Raw genomic sequence first — 20,814 nt, forward strand, 5'->3', positions numbered from 1 at the left:
AATAATAATAATAATAATAATAATAATAATAATAATAATAATAATAATAATAATAATAATCTCTTGAAGGGAATCAATTAATGAAACTCTCCTTTTTATAATGATTGACACAAATGATACAAACTCGTAGTCTCTATTCTGATTAACCATCTGCTATTTATGTTACAATTGTATCTTAAGTACATCATCATCCGGGATTTATGTGATGGGGGCAGTGGCGGGTTCCGACGCTCCCTTTAAAATTTGTGTAATTATAATGAAAATTGGACAACAAAATACGTTGTTTTTTTCAGGCTGGTGATTTTACTTTAAATTCGTCTTTGTTAAGTGAAATATCATAGTATGCGTAATATTAATGTTCTGTAAAGTAAAAGCAAACGTGCAGCATGGTGCTGATGATGATAGTCATGACGATGCGACGACAATGGCAATGATGATTAAATAATAATAATGTGACAACGACACTTAAATGATGATGCGATGACGACGATAGTGATAATGCGGCGACGACGAAGACGGATATTATGATTATTATAATGATAATGCGACGACGACAACGACGACTAAGATGATGATACTAATTATGATGTGACGTTGAAGACAATGATCATGACGAGATGATGATGCGTAGATGTTGCTGATGATTGGTGATGTGGATGATGATGAAGGTGGTGAAGTTGTTGGTGGTGGTGGCTGTGGTGGATGATGATGATGAGGATGATGATGAGGATGATGATGATGATGACTGATTCCAATCATCAACAACCGGCCTTAGTTCAGATAACGAGTAAAGTTGATACGTTTATGCACCAAAACTGTGACTGAGAGTTATTGTATTGGGAAACAGTTCGAAAATACAATTTTGACTGGTTGGATTTTTTGTATGGAGACAATTAATAAATCCATCTTTATTGTGTCAATCGTTGTTATAACAGTTAAATAAACAGTATTTCAGATCCATTCAAAATACATGATAAAATCTACATTTGCAGACATGCTTCAAATACACAAAATGACGAAAAGAAATACAGCTATTTTACAAGCTCGTCTCATCAAAACACATTATTCAACAAAAAGTATCTTAACTGGTGCAGATTGCCATAGTGGTTAAGTGTTCAGAGTTTCATGCAAATATTATCTATTATCTGTTTCAATCATGTTACGATATACACTGGAGTATACACTTTATATAGCATTCTGTGTTTAAACATGAGCCAGTCAAAGTAAAAATAAATGTATTCAAAAATATCAAAAGATTCACTTAATTTCTATAAAAGATAGTATGAAGGTTTACATGATCAACCATGGTAGTGTGTGTTTTATATATTTTCATAAGATTGAATAAATGTATCATTTAAATTTTCCTATATAATTCAAAAGTGTTTTAATCCTTAGGGGAAATATGTAAAACTGGATATACATCACAGTTGAAACTGTATATATATATATATATATATATATATATATATATATATATATATATATATATATATATATATATATATATATATATATATATATATTTATATATATATATATATATATATATATATAATTGGAAAATCTAGTGCTAATGGCTTTTAAATAAAAAGTCAAATTAAAAAAAATTATATATATATATAAGAAATTTCATTTCAAATAATGAAGGTTACACACAAATGCCTAACTGCCTATTTATTTAACAGTTTAAAGTCTTATGTTGTGTTTGGATATGCAATGAATTTCATGTTCTGTGTCAATATATCTGTAGTTATCTGCTGGGTCTGGCTTCTCCAGTGTACGTAGGTATAAAGTACTGTTCTGACAAAGGCTCCTAAAACACACTAGAACCATTAAGGTGAGTATCTTGAAGACTGACTGTGAGCATATTCTAGATGTTTGAAACCTTGTGATTTCTCAGTGTCCTGAAAAGACAAAAAAGTTATAAAATATTGTTTAATACAGTACAATATAATACATTTATGAAAACGCCTTTAAATGGTTAAACTACAACTAACACATAATTTACATTCCCATTTTTCAACTGAAATAGTTTGCATATTTTATGAAAATGCTGGTCACATTTTATTTCTTGTTTAATGTTCATATAAACATTAAATGTTAACATGTTAAATAACAATTATGTTATACAAGTTAACTGCTCAAAGTAAGATGGCCAACATTGTATCAATATACAAATTCATCTTATTGTATTCTTCATAAAATTGGTTTATATCCTATTGCATTTCAACATTTCCTACCTACTTTTACATTTCCCTCCATTGCCAGCTTGAACACGGCCTGTAAACGGCCTCCACCACTTTACGGTGGTGCAAAGAAGAAGAGCTGTCGACACTTCCGTGGTGGAGCTGTGCCCTATGTTTACATGAACACACGTGAGTATGATTTATATTTTATTTGATAATTTCATTTAACGAACATATTTCGAAAATCGGAGAATGTGGTACCGTGTAAGAACACTTCTACTGTAGGCTGATTACTATTTCGTTTCAATATTGTGCAAACTGTGGTGCTAGGAGCTTTTCTCCCGAATCAGACTTGTGCATCTTTTGAGATCTGATTGCGTAGCAAGTACATTTCAGTGCTCACACACCCCGTAAGAACATTCTCACGCATGAAACCATAACTGTTATGTAAAGTACCTATGCCGGAACACAACAAAACTAATAAGCATTTCTTAAAAAGGAAAAATGCACATATTTATAAAAGTGGTGGCGCTGTTGCCCTAGTGGTGGCGCTGTCGAGTAGTGGTGGCGCTATCGAGTATGTTTTGCGCTTGAAGTATTATACAAAGTTAACACTTTTGGAATGAATACAAAAGTTGCTCTTTTTCTTTAAACCATCGTAAAGTGGTGGAGCTGGCGTTTACAGGCCGTGTTGAAGCATTCCTGATAGTTTTCTATCACCAGCCTGAAATATTTACATTCACACTTCATTCCTTAACGATGGTTGTTGTTTATCAATTGCACTTTATTTCTGTATAAAGTGCAATGGCATTTCCCATCGATATCGCGTGCGTTTGTTCGATACTTCTGTTCTGTCATTAGGCGCAATAATACCAAGGGGCGGGGCATTTTTTACTACGGAACTATTTTTTTAATGAAATCGTAGTAAAATTATTGGCAACATGCAAAACTTTAATCTGCAGTAAACAAAATAAGCAGCGATAATTTGATTGATTTTAATGTAGATAATTGCAGGATGGCTGGAACAGTTGAAGAAACGTTTGTGTTTAAAAATGCTGTTTAATGTCACGAAAATGCAAAAACAGTTGGTTCAAAATAACCTCTATAACGGGAGCTTGTATGACGTCATGAGTGATGTCATTGAAAAAGTTTTACATTAAGCTCGATTCGGACCGCAACATAACTCGGCAGCTGCATTTTGTTTCGACGCCATTTTTTTGCAGTGTTCATCCCACCGTTGAGAACAACGAGAGAAAGAAAAGAGAAAATGCTCTTGAATAATCAATTTATTTTAGCAGAAATGTAGATTTAAATGAATGTAAAAATAAGTATTAAAATTCGACATGTTGCATTTTATTGGGGTATGGTATGCAATGGCGCAGTTCATTTTGAACAGCCCCATTGCAAACCATACCCCAATAAAATGCAACATGTCGAATTTTAATCCTTAAATAATTAACTAAAAAAAAATTTAACAAGCAAAAAAACTAAAAAAAATGAAAACAGGAACAATGAAGAGCACAGCATTTTCCACCAAGACCATGACACTCCTGTTGTCAATTTTCATTTCAGTTTTTATTGTACACTTGGCATCAAATGGTATGACTGAAAAAGACAAAAATTAACCTTTGGCAGTTGAAAACTCACATACGTACATATACTAAAAAGTTCTACATAAACCATATGATACCTTACTAAAACAAGTTTCAAAATGATTACATTGTCACCTGATAGTGTCCATGTTATTCAAGTGCCAATAATCAACTTATTTGTTGTGACAGTGTTGTTTACATTACTGTACAGTTTATTTACATATTTAGCATCAGTTTTAGATGTGTAAAAATAAGAAAAATAATTATGTTATATTATGACATGATAAAATGGTATCACGGTTTAATAATTCACTGACTACATGCCACAAAGACCGGTAATATTACAACAAAATATGTACAGGCATTTATTTATCCGAATTAAAAACCATCCGAAATTGAAGAATTTCAAGAAAATGTTTTACATGACATATTAAACAGCAATGAAACCAAATCAAATTGTACATCATATTCCATGTTTTAGATGTACACAATCTCAGCACATTAACTAAATATAACAAAAAGCTTACATCTTCTACATTTAAAATCCTTTTTTGACAGAACGGCGGAAATAGAACATCTTCGTACTGTTTTCAGCTATTTTTAGACATACAATCGAAACTCGATGGCTCGATATCTCATGGCTCGATATCCTCGTTGGCTGGAACCAAATTAAAAGGACCGATTTTTATTTACTCTTTGTTCATATAAATTTCGATCGGATGGCTCGATATCTTGAGAGTCGATATTTCTCAACGCTCGAAGTCGTTTTCGCGGTCCCAAACAAGAATTTCACACTTTGATTTGGTTGCTTGGGTCGATGTCATTTTTGCGGGTTCAGTTAAGAATCTCACGCCTTGATTTGTTTGATTAGCTTGATTTAGCACAACGCGCTAATCGATTAAAATTGCTTGACTGGTATTATAATTATTATCGAATTTAAATGGTTTAACAGTTTGAATAAACTTGCCATCACTTTAAGTTATGTCTCTAATTGTTATCAATCCCTAAATTACTATGCATTTTGATATAACTTTTAAGCTATGTTTGTGTTACCCACTGTTTACAATTGCTTGTTTTCGCATAAATGTATTTTTATTATACATAAAAAATAAAATGATATTTTCTAATAATCGAATAAGTCATATTACGAAATTTAGGGTGCGTAACTATGCCCAATAAATACTCTTCCTTCTCTTGCGGAGATAGCGTAGCCAATAACAAACGAGGTAAAATAGACTTTATGTAACAAATGAAAAAATAACATTCTGTAAGCAATCCCGCTTGGCTCGATATTCTCGAGGCTCGAAGTAATTTGGCCGGTCCCTAGAATATTGAGCCATCGAGTTTCGACTGTAGTTGAAAAACTCTATACCAGGGAACATGCTACACGCAATATAAAACTCTCAAATGTTGATAAAAAAATAAAAGTAAACTTTGATATGGAGGAAAACTTCATCCGTCATCTTGATCGTTAAGTTAACGAGTGCCTCTTACCGGTCGTAGGTTTACGATCAGAATTAACGATAAAGCAGGTGCACGTTACGTCTCTGAAACGGTGCCGATCGGTATTTTTTGTCGTCCTACCAAAATCAGCTAACGGTCACCTTAACGATCGTCTCTGAAACGCACGCCAGTTATTTAAGACTGCTTTCAGTTTATATTATTTACGTTCGAAAATTGATGTTTTATGGCTAAAATGTAGCTATGAACCCTTAAACAAATGTAATTTTCGATATTTTACCAAACAATTGAGATCTGTTCTATTAAGAGGTATATTATGGCTGAATTGAATGCATTTATTCCACAATCAGCCGATTTTGAGACCAAAAAAGTGTCTAAACCTGCAATATGTGAGAGTGCAGCTTTAAGGACAAATACAACCATAACGCACTGGCCTTATTTACCGTTGTTCAAAAAAATGTGAGGAATAATAGTCATTAGCCAAATGAAACCGTAATAATTAATAAGGTTGTTGAAAATTCTGTTTGTGTAGTATGTCAAATGTATTTCTACGAAGTACAGCAACATTGCTGCTTGTGTGTTAAAAATGATATAGAGGATATTTGTTTATTTCAGTGTAAGATCGTATTTTATTTCACGAGTGTCATAGAAAAACATATTTTCACGAGTGGCGAAGCCACGAGTGAAAATGTAGTTTTTTTATGATCACGAGTGAAATAAAATACGATCTTACACTGAAATAAACAAATTTTCTGTTTCTTTTATGCTTATTTTCGGAGTTTTATTTGTTTTTTATTTATTTCTGAATTACCCCCTTTTTGAAAAGGGTGGGCTTTACGCCGCTACCCGTAGGGCGCCCCTCATGCATAATTATAGCTGTCAACTTTTTTACTTTCGGTTTGCTGAGAAATAGTTCTCTGCTATTCATTCTTATAGCTTAATATTCGCTCGTTTTTTTATTGCAAAGCTTTATGAACAGTAAAAAATGAAGTATTATTAGTGCACAAATGTTCCAAAAAATAATGAAAACACTTTTTATTTTAACCAAATTACTACGCCGCTATTTATAGGATGAAAAGTTGGAAGGTCAAATGTGTTAGCAAAACAAATGTGGATACTCATTGGATTTTAACCATTCTTCTTAGTTTTAAGACTGCATATACGCGTGTTTTTATAGTAAGTTAATATACAGTCATCTTACTGTCCAGTCTGTTTCGCTTTAAAATGTTTGTTTTCCAGAAGAGTAAATGCCACGCTAGTTTGTTGACACATTTTGAGATGTGGGTGGGGTAAAAAATATCGGATCTATCCGATAAATTGTTGTGTGAATTCTCCAGGAAGCCCATTTTACGTGCTACAACGGTTAACAGTTCAAAATACATTTGATCGATGCTATAAATTTTTATTTATGTTCGAACAGTTGTTTTTGTCTGTAATTTGTTTGGAATGAAAGCAAATGTTCGAACATTCAGCTTCAAAGATCAGTAAAATGTTTGATAAACGGGATAACCGGTAATAAACGGTAAGTTGTTAATTTCCAATTATATATTTATTTAAATTTATAAAATATTTTTTTATTTTTTTTAACCTTTTTTGACATAATTTACTGAAGTCCAGTGTTCTGTTTTGACCAAGGCAAGTACATGTAACAACAAAAGATTTTAAAAGTAGTTCTGAAAATTGATATTTTCACTCCTTATTTTGCAGTGAAAATATCAAATTGATATTTTCACTGTTGTTATTTCACTGTTAAAACCCCATATTTCATCGTAAAGCATGAAAGAAAAATCTATTTGTTTCAACTGCCAGAAAATGTATGAATCTGTAAATTGAGAGGATTTGATAAGTCAAGTTTAGGAGGGCGATTGACTTGAACAACATCGAGAACATCAGCTTTGCTGCGCTCTTTCCAGTTTTTATCGTTTGTTCCTTGCATTTTATGCTCTCCAAACTTTCGTTGTATGTCCGAACCCTGATCGTCCGGACTATCGTTCAACTAAGTACCGTTAGTTCTTGCTCATCCCTTATGTCTTGTCATCTTTTTACGCTTTGCTTGTAAGTTTTTCAGATGGATAGTGCTTATTTAAAGTAAAAAAATGTTAAATATACTTGCTGTTTCTATTATCGAATTTAATACAACGAACTTCGGTAGCACTCAACAGTCTGTGTAATACAGACAAGTCATTATGTAGCACATAAAATGAGATGTAAATACGTTTCGAATTGGGGATTGCAAATGTTTACATAGAACACAATACACATCCGTTTGGCCATAAGCTGTGTCTTAAATTGATATAATGATAATTTTTAAGTCTAAAGGTCACTTTTACAACGAGAGCTTTACATTGTTGTGTGTTTTATTCGACCTGTTTTGGACACGCATCAAATTTCGTATCTGCGGCTAAGTTGAAAACCTGTTGTTTGCCGTCTTCCGAAGACAAAAATAAATTAATCCATGGATAACTAACTATTAATGGAACTATTCAAAGTACTTAAAAATACATTGCCAATACACCCGCATTGGCATTCTACAGCACTGGGGATAGTGCCCGGAGCAGTTTACGCGCAGCATTGCGACCGAGCACCGCATTGCACCCTGGTCTGCCGCCCCCGCTTACCCCACCCGCCATTTTTTTTTATTCCGGATACCTACCATTTTATGCCATAGTCAATAATGAGTCTTTTTGGTTGCAATTGCATTTTTGATGTATAGGGAAGATAAAAGTTCAGAATTAATCCTGAATTTTTGGACTTTGGAGTTTCAATCTCACACTACGGTACAGTTGTAAAGATTTTTTCTTGCTGAGCAGTTCCATTAAGAATAATAAGAAGAAACTTAAAACAAATATTAATGACCTTAAAAACAAATTTTAACAGGAGTTGAAGCCCCTAAACCCTTGTTTTGGACACCATATCCTTCATACTAAAATAAAATTTTCAGGACTTGGATTTTCGGTCAGTCATCTTCCCTGGTAAAAAGAATTTTGGTGGTAATTTCCTCCTATCCTTGTTTTACACATGGCCAGTTTTGTCACCATTTTCAGTTGCCTACATTCATGAGTCATCCCCACTTTTCTAAGAATCATGGCATCATTTTTAGCTTGTCTAGGTTGTTTTGGGAGAAAAAAGGTCTAGTTTAATTGTCATGGAATTGGTATCTGAGTCATCACCTTTCTAGTGCAGAAAACTTAAACCATGGCCATTATAACCAAAAACTGTTATGTTCAGTTCACATGAAAGTTTGTACATATGCTACTAGAGACATTATGTATATGTGGAGCAAGGCCCATAAATCTTTCTTTAATAAATATCAAGTAATATCAAGTAATGACCCTTGATAGTTTGAAATAGCATACAGAAACTTGAACTATACCATAACTTAATAACTGTTAATGATAATCTTATGAAACATTTAATACTTGTGATTTGTAACAGTATGCACAATTGTATAAAGGCTAACTACTACTCTGACTGAATTAATTATCGAGTTCATAATGCCCCTTCAAAAATTGAAAAAAAGTAATGGAAAATCTGTAACTTGACTTAAAATAATAGTTGTTAAAAATATTCACATGAAATTGTATTCACAATTTTTTAGTGACAAAATGCTCATTCCTAGCCAGGGTATGACAAGGGCATTAGTAATTGACCAGTAAATCATCTTATGGAGGAAAAACAAACAAACAAAAAACAGACTCTTGTTTGCATTCTCTCTGCAGCGCTCTTGTTTCAGTGTGGATATTTTTTGCATGTTTTTGTATAAGCATAAGCCTAAAAAAATTGCTCCATTTTTTCAGATGTCATATTTCATGTATTCACAAAGCACAAATCATTTTGATGATTTAATTTTACTGACATAGCATAACATGAAAGATCCAGTAACCATCAAGGGTCAGAATAATTCCAGAACAATCTGAATAGTACCTGATACATATTGTTAATGTCAATTAGCATACTAGAGCAGTGAATTTGTAGCCAAACCCTGCTAATTTTGATGGTGATGACTATGGGTTTTTTAAGGTAATATATGCTGAAATTATTTCAAAGAAAATGGTTTTCACAAATGTAAATGCATGAGTCCATCCTTTTCTTGGTTTCACACAATGTCATTTACTTTTAGTGATGGAACTTTCTTATTACTTGTACAATAAGAACGTTTCGCACATGAACCTTCCTATTGTGTGATACATGACCATTTTGATTAATCTGTATGCTATTAAATTGAAATATATGACACTGTCTTTCCTTTCTTTTAACATTGATGAGTTTTGTGGCTTTCGGATATGCACCAAGCACATAACAACCTACAGGTATATACCGATAATGTAATGGCATTAATTTAAGCAAATTAAAGTAATTGTTCGTGTTTATTTTTGATCTTCCAAACAAGTCAATATAAAAAGTGCATCCGGCGCCGATTAAATTGTTTAATGATTTATAAATTGTAAATCTTACTTAGTGTTTGGCGCGGAATGTCTTCATATTAGCCAGCGCACATGCGTGAGCTTCTAAATAACCGGCCTTATTAAACCAATGAATGACTAAATGGAAAAGAGGCGTTTTTATGTGCTAATTGCATATATGGTCGTCGCACTCGTCTAAATGATTACATGTAAGTCCATCCGGGGATCCTATTGTTCTTGAACACTAAATGATATTGAGGCTAGAAAACAATGTTTATGGGTATGTCACCATTGGCCTGACAATATCTGGTCATAACGAATGTGTCTGCTGTAAAGCATGTTTGTCCAAGCATTTTGAAATAAATGTGTGGGGCAATCGTCTTATTTCACACGACCTTGCTCTCTCTATGTGCCTACCATTTTGTTGACCATTGGATAGTCCGTAAAAAATTGCCATCCTTGTCCTGACGTGTCGACGCTCCATCTAATGGTCACATCTCACTAATTTCATTACCAGTGTGTTTAATAGCAGATCGTTCAAGGTCCTATTAATATGTGTTCATATACGTAAATATACTCGACGAACAACATACATTATATTTGATGTCTGAGTTTAAAGTGATTTGCTGTTGATATACGGAGAAACATAACTGAAATAAGAATACAGCCAATGAGATTGCAGATAGACAATCATCAAGTACTAGGCTCTATCATTAAGAATTTCAATTTTCGCGGGTGTTTTTGCCACTCATCAGATACACACTCACTGCGTCAGATTTTGCGTTGACAATGTGTTAGCCAATGAGGTTGTTAATAAAGTAAGATAGATGACTAAGACGTCAGACAGACCTCATGTCTGTGAAGTAGACTAGTCTGTGAAGTTGTAAAACCACCAATCGTAACGATTACTATATGTTGAACAAGCCAAAGGGTTCCGACGACGCGGATGAGTGTACTAGCGGTATCTCGGGACTCTGCGAGCTACCGTGTGGAGACATTGTTACTTCCAAAAGAATTAATAAACGAGTGACGATAGTTGTGAATTAAAGTGTGCTGCACATACTGCATGTCTCTGTGGAGAGTGATAAGAAACTATGCCTGTCAACAATTCGAATGTAGACCATGGGATGCAATTTATCGAGCGGACGGAAGTAGAACCTCATTTCATACGTTCATTTCGCAAACACTGTTGCTGATCAATAGTTGCCAGTCACAATGACACTTTGTTCGTTGGATAAAACATGCATTGTACAAATATACACAGACTTGCAGACGAGTGCAAACGATTTGTTAAGACAAATCTGGTGACTAGTTGATCGATACGATGATAACACTTCGGAAAGACTGTTGGCTACTTCCAACATGTTCTAAAATTAACCTTATCCCCCCCCCCCCCCCCTTCAACTCTTTTCTACAACTGGATAAAAAGGGGAACAGAAGTTATCCACAGTGGCCATGTGACGAGATGATTTGTGTGAACCTGTGTAAGTGTCACACATATTAAAACAACTGACAGCCTGATGGTATGAAATTTTAAAGAAAACGCTGTTATTTTGTTTTACATGTCGTTCATTAACTAAACGATGGCATAATGCATTTGTGTCTCTCATTGATTGAAACGCTATGCAGCGAGTTTCTCCAAACCAGATGTTTATTATTTTCCGTGCCTGCTTGGCTAGTTCCTAAACTTAGTTTCGATTGTTTTATGGATTAAGATATGGCCAAGAAATCAATTGAGGAAATGATACAATGAAATGTACAGGAACACGCCCAGTAGTCAAACATGGAGAAAACTGTTTCGCAGCTACTTAAGCGTTGAATACGTTCGGAACTCGAATGAAAAAAGATAAGTGTCAAAAATGCACATTCTTTCAGGGGCGTAGCTAGTCCTAAAAAATTGTAGGCCCGATGGTTCTATGTGAGTTTGGGGACTTTTATATGTGCATTACACTCACTTAATAATATTTGCAATTATAACAATAAAATCAAGCAATACCCTGCACTTGGTTTAAATAAACAACAAACTTTTGAGTTGTTCAAAGTGTTCGAGTAGCTATTAGTTTTTATTGCATTATTTTGGCTATTTAAATTTTGTCATTTTCAAAAAAAGGTTGTAGGCCCAGGCCTACAAGGCCTATTTATAGCTACACCACTGCTCTTTTAACTATATGTAAATATGGTGTATGATGGTTAAAATGCCGATTTTTTAATAATTTTAATAATAAACGGGTAAAACATTTGTAGGTGCGCATTCTTTAAATTGTGAAGCGTAGAATAGAAAAAAGTACTTAAAACCGAAAGACAGAACGAAAATGTGTTTAACGGAAATGTTTTTATCTACGATAATTATAGTTGTACATGTTGCAAAAACCAAATGTCAGACAATTTCAACAAGGAACTTCGTAAGTTATGTACAATAAATAAACTATTTTCAATTCCATACGTAGTACATGTATATTTAAAATAGAACTCAGAGTGTATGCAGTTTACGACATGTATTTGTAGACACGGACGTTTCCCTCGGTGTCACCGACCCAGAGGAAGCCCTCGCTGTCCACAGCCACCGACCACGGCTCCCCGAGTCCGTCCTTCTCCGTCAGTAGAAGCTTGATGAAGTGGCCATCCTTGTCGACCAGGTGCACGGCGCGGTTGTGGGAATCGGCGATTAGAATCTGGCAATATTTGTCAGTGGCCAGGGCGTTGGGGACAAACGTGTGCGCTAGTTCCACCGTCGTCGGTCCGTGGTACTGCCATTTCATTTTACCGTCGGCTGTGAGCGCAACCACGTGGTCGTTTCCTTTCGCCCATTCGGAGACGATAATATCCTTGTTTGCGTTGACGGTGACTCGTATAGGGCGCGTGAACAAATTTGTTCTACGTTCCTTGTCAAATTTCTCAACGCGGCCGAAGTTGTTCACCCTCAAAACGGCACCTTTCGAATCCGGGCCACGAACGGATTCACCAAGCTTCTCCATAGCGCATACTAGGATATCCCCGCTTTCCATCTGTGTAAGGCCTGCAGGATACATTGGCAGGTTGGCAAAATCAGTGATTTGTCCGTTTCCGGTCATTCGACGTATTTTCCTCTGCGACGGAAATGACATCATAAGGGTATCATCGGAGGCGACGTAGATGTCACCGACTTCAAAACCAGCCTTGACGTGCGTTCTGCATTGGCCACTCTTTGTGTAAAGGAATATATGTTCCGACAAGCTGTTACACAACCACGCATTCCCGTCTTTGGAGGGGGCGATGGATATTATAGCCTTGCCTCCAAGGACGGCAAAAGAGCTCAGCTCCCTAACCATTAGAGCCATGGCCGGTCCTATCTGGCGGGGAATTGAGATAGCCACACTGGCAGCAACGTCGGAGGTCCAATTTCCGAAACAGATCCAAAGATCCGTGGATGGAATGGGACCCGGTCTGAATTTGAATTCTACAAAATCAACTGATTCGCCGGGAACCTCTTTCGGCAGGTTTTCCACTCTATTCTTAATATTCACCGAATTCTCAATGACGTCATGGTCGCTACCAACATTCATAAATGATTCAGCAGCCAGTATGATGGACTCCATGGAGGCGTAGACGACCTCCGCTGACCGGATGTTCCTCTGTAGGGTGTTCTCCATTTCTTTATTCTTCTGTTTTATCTCCGAAATCATTTCCGCCGCCATACGATCTATCTCTTCATGAAGCTTTTTAGCTTGACCTTTAATCTCTTTGGTCGTTTCCTGTGTGTTCTTTTCCAAACTTTTGGCCATCGCAGTCAGTGTCTTAATATGCCCTTGGATTTTTGGCAGAAACTCTTTAGTATGGCGGAGGGATTTTCCTATATCGCGTTTCCGGCCCTCCGCCACGTCATTGAGCTCAAGCGTCTGATGGACGGTGTGGTTGATGGTTTTGCAGTCGCGGCACACAATCTTGGCACAGGGAACGCAGTAGAACCGCAGCTCCTCTTGCTCATGCTGGTCACAATACTGCTTCTGCTGGATCTTCGCCTTGGACTTTGTGTTGTCGCCTGGAATAAACTCAATAGTTGGATTTTTTTTTATTTAAGACTCGTAAAACAACAACTTTTGCAGGGGACTTACCAGTGTATATATATATTTGAATAAAGATAAGTTAGAACTTATATTCTAGCTGAGCATCATCAAGGTTGCTTATTTGATGCAATTTCCGAACAAGTTCCAAATTTGAAAAAAGTTCAGTGCTTTAAAAAAATTAAAGTAACACATGATACTGAAAAGATGATGCTAGACAGTTATTTAGCTAGCTAGCTAGCTTTCAAGATAGATAGCTTTCAAGATAGATAGATAAATAGGATAGGATAGGGTAGGTAGGTAAGTTAGTTAATTAGTTAGTTAGTCAGTCAGTCAGTCAGTCAGTCAGTCAGTCACTTAGTTAGTCAGTCACTTAGTTAGTTAGTTAGCTAATAAGTTATTTAGTTTAATAGAAAGTGTACTTATGGGCGCGGTCCTGTGTACTCTTGTAGCCTTCATCTTGTTATGATAAGAGAGGCAGTTGGTACACATGTTCTCTTCACAGTCCAGACAGCGGTCCGCGGCACGGGCGCCCGTATCACAAATGTCGCATGGAGGCGCCTTGTCCGTGCTTTCGCTAGCCACTAGGTACATGTTTGCCGGGAGGGACTAGAAAAACAAAACACAAACTATTGAATGACGTGACACCGGTCTACGCCAAGGGCGTCTTTGTCACAGATTTCGCAAGGGGTCGCCATGTCCGTTCTCTTGATAGCTACCAGGTACATGTTCGCTTGCAGAAACTGGGGATGAAAAAGTATTAAGTTTAAGACTTAATATCACGTGTCACAATTGGGCGCTTCAAGCTATGTATTTAATCGTTACGGGGTACTTGAAGAAAATGGGGTATATTATTCGAGTTTTGAAATAAATCGACATTTCAGACGTCGGTCCATGTCGGCGCACGTGGCATAAATGTCAAAAGGGAGTGCTTTTGGCCGTGCTCTTACTCTCTACGAAGTACATATTTGTCTGTAGGAGCTAAGTAAATGAAGATAATTAATATATTATTTGAGTTTTAAAGCTTATTGGCATTCAATAGATCTGTCTACAGTAAGAGTGCCTGTGTCAGTCAGTGATGTCTAAAGGGGGCGCTTCATCCAAACTTTTACTAGCTGCCAGGAACATGTTTAGCTGTAGAAAATGAGGATTCCAAGAAGGCTAAATAAACCCGGTTAGAATTTTGGCGGATCCGCGATCTAGTGATAAAACACTTGACTGTCAACGCAGGGGTCTCGAGTTTGATCACCCGCCTAATCACTTAAATACTGTCTTTCGGTAGGAATGTTAAACGAGAGTTACTCAGTCGAACGTTTGAAAACCAGTAAAGCTCTAGTCAGGGTAACCTTACAATAATATACTCTATAGTAGTTCGTTGTGTCGTTAAAAAACGTAGGTCTCCCCCTTAGATCCCCAGTCTAAACCAAGGGATACGGCGCGGGCACACGTGTCATATACGTAACGTTGCTCATTAAAAGGAACACATTTGCACATCACTTAATTATATTTTAACATTTCCACGTAATACTATACATAATATATAAACAGTTTAACTTATTAACTGTTTTCAAAAAGAATTCCTTTGATTGGATTGAATGTTGTAGTAATAATACATTTTAGCTTACCCGGACTCCGCCGTTTTTCGGTATATCGATGTTCCTGGAACAAAGGGGGCAAGGAAAGCTTTTCTTATATTTCCCCTTTTCCACATATCGCCTTAGACAGTTCTGACAAAACGAGTGAAGGCACGAGAGAAGTTTGGGCTCGTGAAACTTGTCGGTACACAGCCCGCATTTTAATTCCTTCTTCGCTACAGAAAGCTTCCCGCCGTTCTTTGTTGTTGAAGCCGCCTTTGACATCACAGATTTAGAGTCTTTGACGTCTTTGGAGCTGTCGGGTGCGCCGCTCTTGGTGTTTCCGGTTCCGTTGTCTTTTAAACTAACTGGCACTTTATTACTGGCTTCGCTATGGATGTTCTGCCCGTACTTATTATTTGCTGTATCTTTCGCGTTCCGTGCGCCTTGAATGCGAGGCGATCTTTGGCGCGCGCGTTCCGGCCGTCTGCTGGAGGGAGATACCACGCGGACTTTAACTCGGTACGCCTTTTCAGTCTTCTTACAAGGTGATTCTCTTCTGGACAAGAAATGAAATGCATAAATGCTCAACGTTTAACTGTATTCATCTCCAAATTATAATCACGCATAAAATTTAATGAGCAAATGTAAAAACCATAAATTTGAAATACATTTAATTTAAAACGAATTGTAATTTATTTTCAAAATATTTATTTTAGTTTAAAAATAAATATTTAAAAAAAAAACAAAAACTGATATTATTATCATTTTCTGCTTGAAATTTTACATACCCCTTAAAGACAATGGTGTCCTGTATTATTTGAGCATTTTGAGACATTTTCGTTAAATCGGTTATTGAAGTACTAATTTCGGAACTTTATAATGTAATTATTGGGCGTGTAACTTTCTTTTGTTTTCGATAACAATCCGGGCATGAAAGGAAACAATGATTATAGATTTACAAATTAATTACAGACGTTTGAATTTCAACGAAGCATGTTCAAACGATTTGGGGTCTTTTATGAGTGCACAACGCTATCAATGGAAACGATGCATGCCCCCAGAAGGTTGAAAGATGGACAGAGAGCGTTATTTGAAAAAAAAAAAACGTTTGTCACACAATAATATTGAGGGGGTACCCACCCCCTCCTCCCTGTGCACAAGGTACTTCTTTATGTGACTAAATCCTGTGTAGCGCATAGTATTTAACGATTTTAAGAATCTGAGTACTAAATACCAATAAATGCCAAAAGATTTGTTTCTACGCAACTGAATACCGCGTATCAAAAGGGGTGGGGTATGAATGGGTGGGGACTGGAGGTTCTACGCTTGCTAAAGAAGATCTAGAGTAACATACAACACTGTAAACCTTCCCAGGTTAGCAAACGCTTATAATGAAATCAGTCCAGTGGGAGAAGTTATTGAATGGGCATACCAATATTCATTAACCGTCGTAACCTATATGTTACCCTGACCTTGAACGTTCGTGACAACACCCTGGGCGCTGCAAGTGAGCGTCTCCATGTGGTGAACATGTGTGCCATTTTTTCGAAATTAATCCATCGGTTTAAGATAAAAAGGATTACGCTATGACCATTTGTTTTCTGTATGACAGCCTCTTGCCTGAGTAAGTATTCATTACGGATGTATATACATGGAGCACGTGAACATGTGCGACGCTCGTGCAGTTTTCATATACTTCTAACGTTTCTTTCGATTTGCCGACCGCTTGGATCCCCTTCAATAAAGGATTTTATTCTTAACTTCAATAATCTTAAATCTGTATAAACGTCACAGATCATGGCAACATATTGATTGTTCTTTTTATTTCCTCAACTTAGTGCTAAATTTCAATACTAGCTAAATCATTCAACTAGGTAGCAAAATAGTAAAACTATAAGAGTAAGATAACTTCAATGAACGGCTAAAACATACCTAGATTTTTGTAAAAACGGACATTGCTTCTTGTCAAATGAAATCTGCAGTCATTTTGTATCCTCTATTCTATGTATTCAACCTTTTTTGTGTATATTTTTGAACGAACAAAAATATAATTCAATGAATTTGATTTACCATTTCTACTCGTTTTAAACGTAATACCTAATAATACAGAGAACAAATACAATTCTGCATGTATTTACATTTTATTATCCAGTAATTCATGAATGAAATATCACAAAGTAATGCATTTTTATAAAATAAATCAAACAAAGATGATATACTCTGAGGCAAAAATGATTATAACTGATGATTTTAAATCTGATAAATGTCTGATAAATATGCAAAGTGAATGCGTTTGATAGTTATTATGTACACAATAATGAGGACGACAATCAACCATGAGTTTGACGGTCAGAGATGTCTAGTGGTATTGGTGTCCGCCTCTCACCCAAGAGGTTTTGGGTTCGAACCCCACCAAACGTACATTCTCATGACCTCTCGAAATGGACGACAGTTCTAGTTTCCACCCAGAAAATGTACTTGAGCGTGGTTCTATAAGCTAATAGCTTTCGTCACAGTCGAGCATAAATACATTAGTATAAACTAACAGTCAATTTAAAGCATATAAATGCATGCTCAAATAAACTAATAGTCTATATACAGGCAAATATTGCACGATGTAAGAAGTAAAACCTTATGTACAAGAATATATACAAATCAATTATCTTTTCACAGTACACAGCGTTTGTTCCATATGTACTGTTTGAGTTTAGAAGCACTTCCTATGGACGATGCCTGGTCCGCACTCTTCGTATTCCTGCTTGGAGATCCACATCTGGCTGAAGGAGGTGAGTGAGGACAGGATGGAGCCGCCGATCCACACCGAGTACTTCCGCTCGGGCGGCGCGATGACCTTCACTTTCATGTTGGCGGGAACCAGCGCATCAAGCTCCTTCTTCATCCGGTCGGCGATGCCGGGAAACATCGTTGAGCCACCGGAGAGGATCACGTTGTTCCAAAGGTCCCGCCGGATGTCGATGTCGCTCTTTTGGACTGAGTTGTGCAGCAGCTCATGGACGCCACCGTTCTCCATGCCCAGGAAGGATGGCTGGAACAGAGCCTCCACGCACCGGAAACGCTCGTTACCAATGGTGATCACCTGACCGTCAGGGAGCTCGTAGCTCTTTTCAACGACTGAAGATTTCGCTGCTGAGTCCATTTCACTTTCAAAGTCCAAGGCCGCGTAACACAGTTTCTCCTTTATGTCCCTCACTATTTCCGTTTCAGACGAAGATGTAAAATTGTATGCCCGCTCAGTCAGGATTTTCTTAAGATAGTGTGTGAGGTCCCTTCCGGCAAGATTCATGCGCTCAATAGCGTGTGGCAGCGCGTACCCCTCGTAGATAGGTACCACATGGGATACACCGTCACCAGCGTCAAAAACAACCCCCGTCGTCCGCCCAGACGCATACAGTGACAATACAGCTTGAATAGCGACGTAGAATGCCGGCGTGTTGAATGTCTCAAACATGATCTGAGTCATACGTTCCCTATTGGCCTTGGGGTTAAGAGGCGCCTCTGTCAGCAGCACGGGTTGGTCCTCGGGCGCCACCCGGAGCTCGTTGTAGAATGTGTGATGCCAGATCTTCTCCATATCGTCCCAGTTGGTGACAATGCCGTGCTCAACTGGGTAACGAAGCGACAGAATTCCGCGTTTGCTTTGTGCCTCGTCTCCGATGTACGTGTCTTTCCCGCCCATTCCCGCCATCACGATGTCGAACCTTGGGCGCCCGGTGAGCGCAGGAAACACCGCCCGGGGAGCGTCATCGCCTGCGAACCCCGCCTTGCACATTCCGGAGCCGTTGTCAATGACAACGCTGGCAATTTCTTCGTCATTGATTTGACTCATTTTGATTTTATATTTCTGCAAAAATAAAACATTGCATTTAAATTATAAGCCCAACACTCGCAACGTTCGAAAATATGTTCAGACCAAAAATGTGAAATAGCCAATGTGACGTCAAATAGGTGCAAGCAAACGCTTACATTACAAACATTTCAAAACAATAAAAATCATATTTTAATGTAGATAACCAATGGTAATTATATTAATTTGAAATACATGTAGTTCGAAAAAGGCTTATAGACAAATTACATATCAAGTGTTTAAAGAAGCATGACAACCTTCAAGGTTGTTAAATTTAAAATGCATAAAACGCATAAATTATACAACTAATGATAATTGCATTCAAATAATTTAAAATTAATTCTTAAATAAAATTCAGATTTAAAATAATGATTATTGCTTGCAAATTGTTTAAACTTAATTCTAAAATAATAAGTAAATAAATAAGGCTACTTACCGTTTATCAAGCGCAGATATAAACGTATCCAAAATTGTATTTTGTATTGATGCTATATACTTGCTGTTGAATTATTTAAATGATTTAACATTGCAGTAAACGGGTATATATACTAGAAGTTTGCGCAACCAATAAGCTAAACAAATGACAAATCACGCCCATTTCCACGAAATTGTGCCTTAAAAGGTAAAAGGACCCTTGTCACGGCGCTATTTTTACTTGTGATACCTTTAGCGCAGTTACTCACCTTTAATGGAGTTGTTTAAGCTAATAACCGATCAAAAATCATTGCTATTTTTATCTCAACTAAGTTGATTTAAGATATACTGGTGGGAAAAGAAAGCTTACGATATCGAAAAAATAGTGCGATACATCAGGTATGTATGGTCATATCGAATATCGATGTGTCATCTTTGTAGTTAAGTATATCTATAAATATCTATTCGTTCAGTGCTATATCGAGATACTATATCTATAATGGAATAATTATAGTAGCGCTGTCTATATACAGTATGGCTTTGTGATAGACGGTTGGTAGATGCCTTTATATGGTGCTCCACAGTGCTTTAGGAATACATAGTTCCACATATTATCTCAATGTTATAATTCAAAATGAGGTAAGCATTGGTATTTGTGAACGTATCATTCATAGTTTCACAGGCGTAGCTCCATGCTGGCACTATAGGCCCGGGCCTATACATGATTTACAAAAGCGTGTATTTTTTAAAAATCCAAAAATGCATTTACAACTGAATGGGTAGGTAGATACTTAAGATTAAAAAAAATAGACACTGTATTTTTAGCATATTATTTTTTGCTTTTCCATCTTTTGTGATATGTTATTGCAACATTATATATAAAAGAAATAGACGGACACAATTCGCATCAAACCTATTAAGCGAAACGATTGTGAAGTAAAGATGATTAAAATGAAACTAGGATTTGTAAGATGAAACTTAAATAAAAATCAAATTTAATATTTCGTTCTTCAAGAAAGGCCTACGGACCAAAATGCCATATACAACAATTTATGTTATTATTCTAATTCTGATTGATTGTCGTACCGTTTTTTTTTATCGAATTTCGAAATTGAATTTAAATAATTGTAATTGTAATTCAGGAGCGATGCTCCGTTACAAAATCACCGCTATTCATTGAAAGGAAGATAACTCATTAATATAAGAAATGAAATTTATTGTAAGGGTTTTGTCCCCTCGCATTTTGCCAACCCAGAGTAACTTGATCGTTGCCGAT

General features: G+C 36.6%; 2 protein-coding genes across 2 annotated transcripts; both read right to left on the reverse strand.

Annotated features, from left to right (window-relative positions):
* Positions 1-11,741: 11,741 nt before the first annotated feature.
* On the reverse strand, positions 11,742-16,111 carry LOC128227209 (E3 ubiquitin-protein ligase TRIM71-like). The gene is made up of 4 exons (XM_052937512.1): positions 16,048-16,111; positions 15,308-15,815; positions 14,105-14,291; positions 11,742-13,660 (listed from the first exon to the last, which is right to left on the reverse strand). Exons 1-4 carry the CDS (start codon positions 16,092-16,094, stop codon positions 12,129-12,131), a joined length of 2,274 nt encoding a protein of 757 aa, XP_052793472.1. The 5' UTR covers positions 16,095-16,111; the 3' UTR covers positions 11,742-12,128.
* A 1,288-nt stretch (positions 16,112-17,399) lies between these two features.
* LOC128227213 (actin-5-like) lies at positions 17,400-19,712 on the reverse strand. Its single transcript, XM_052937517.1, has 2 exons — positions 19,561-19,712; positions 17,400-19,121 (listed from the first exon to the last, which is right to left on the reverse strand). Exon 2 carries the CDS (start codon positions 19,104-19,106, stop codon positions 17,967-17,969), a length of 1,140 nt encoding a protein of 379 aa, XP_052793477.1. The 5' UTR covers positions 19,107-19,121; positions 19,561-19,712; the 3' UTR covers positions 17,400-17,966.
* Between the last annotated feature and the right edge of the window lie 1,102 nt (positions 19,713-20,814).

Source organism: Mya arenaria, chromosome 3 (genome assembly GCF_026914265.1).
Source record: "Mya arenaria isolate MELC-2E11 chromosome 3, ASM2691426v1".
Lineage (NCBI taxonomy): Eukaryota > Metazoa > Mollusca > Bivalvia > Myida > Myidae > Mya > Mya arenaria.

Excerpts from the sequence above, each read along its gene's own strand:
- LOC128227209 (XM_052937512.1), bottom strand. The coding sequence starts at position 16,094 with ATGTCTCAAAATGCTCAAATAATACAGGACACCATTGTCTTTAAGGG. Across the intron at positions 14,292-15,307 it reads CGAAAAACGGCGGAGTCCGG|TCCCTCCCGGCAAACATGTA; the intron begins GTAAGCTAAAAT and ends TTGTTTTTCTAG. Across the intron at positions 13,661-14,104 it reads ACACAGGACCGCGCCCATAA|GCGACAACACAAAGTCCAAG; the intron begins GTACACTTTCTA and ends AGTTTATTCCAG.
- LOC128227213 (XM_052937517.1), bottom strand. The coding sequence starts at position 19,106 with ATGAGTCAAATCAATGACGAAGAAATTGCCAGCGTTGTCATTGACAAC.